This window comes from Aplysia californica, unplaced genomic scaffold (genome assembly GCF_000002075.1).
Source record: "Aplysia californica isolate F4 #8 unplaced genomic scaffold, AplCal3.0 scaffold00401, whole genome shotgun sequence".
NCBI lineage: Eukaryota > Metazoa > Mollusca > Gastropoda > Aplysiida > Aplysiidae > Aplysia > Aplysia californica.
Window position 1 is genome coordinate 319,026 of NW_004797671.1, and position 1,147 is coordinate 320,172.

The 1,147-nt window shown below is 38.8% G+C and overlaps 1 protein-coding gene across 1 annotated transcript in view; it reads right to left on the minus strand.

The window, feature by feature from the left end:
* The window catches only part of LOC106012530 (slit homolog 3 protein-like), an 18,452-nt gene that overhangs the window by 7,326 nt on the left and 9,979 nt on the right, over positions 1–1,147 (minus strand). Inside the window, exon 2 of the mRNA XM_013085726.1 lies at positions 68–181. Within this exon, the coding sequence (XP_012941180.1) occupies positions 68–181 (114 nt within the window). The remainder of the gene's footprint in view (positions 1–67; positions 182–1,147) is intronic.

Sequence of the window (1,147 nt, forward strand, 5' to 3'; positions counted from 1 at the left end):
CTTCTTCTTCTTTTTCTTCCTCTTCTTCTTCTTATTATGGTTATTTATATTTAATGGCCTAACTCACCACAATGGTCCCCAGTATATCCTTCATTACACCTACAGTAGGGCGTGCGGCCATCTAGAGAACATTCACCGTGAGCACACTCCCAGTCGTCACATGGGTTTTCCACAGCTTTGTCTGGGGAAGAGAAACATGGCTGTTTATTAGAATATTCTTCTCCAGTTAGGCCTAGAACAGTGGTATCCATCTAGACGCAAACATTTCCATAAACAAACCAGCAAATCGCGTTATTCGATGTATGTATATCGATCGCTAATGATCCAGATGTATAAGCTATCTATTTTCGACCAATACTGCATGCATGATCTCTGTCTCTCTCTTCTCGCGAAAACTCGACCATTGCATTTCTGTTGTGCCTGGTATCTCATGTGAGGGAATGAGGAAATTGCAAGTGGCCTCCAAAACACCACACGAGAAGTATTTTGTACAAAGGAGAAGGATCCTGCATTAAAAAGTTAAACGCTCTGCACTGGCTTTCGGTTTAGAAAAATATCTATATAAAGTTTCTACCATCTGTTATATATGCCTTAATAATAGTAGTCCATCATAATAATTTTTATGTCCGTCTAGGCATTTTACACCGTATGTTCCATCCTGTCAGTTACAGTCATTCACTGACGCACGAAAACTTAGAGCCCTAGAATGAAATGAAGATGCTTTGGAGAGAGATATATTAATTTAAAACATTATTTGACCCTAAAGTTTGGGTGGCCGATGACCTCAGTGAAACAACAGATCCTAATACGTTTCAGCGTTTTCTGAAAATCATTTGTTTAAGTCTTAGATGGAGTGCGTTAGCATGTGCTTATGTGTGTCGTGCTGTTATTATGTGTATAAAATAGGTGTGTAGTATGGGAAGTTCTTCCTTCTGTACGTGTTGTGGTTGTCCTATCTGTATGAAAATTTAATGTCTTTTCTCGTGTGTCTGAGGTTTCACTATCAGAAGTTATAATATCATCGATGTAAAGCGTTCGAATAGCTTATTATACTTGTATGGAGACTGAGTGCTCTAAGGATAGAATCTTCCTCCTCCTCCTCTTCTTCTTCTTCTTCTTCTTCTTCTTCTTCTTCTTCTTCTTCTTC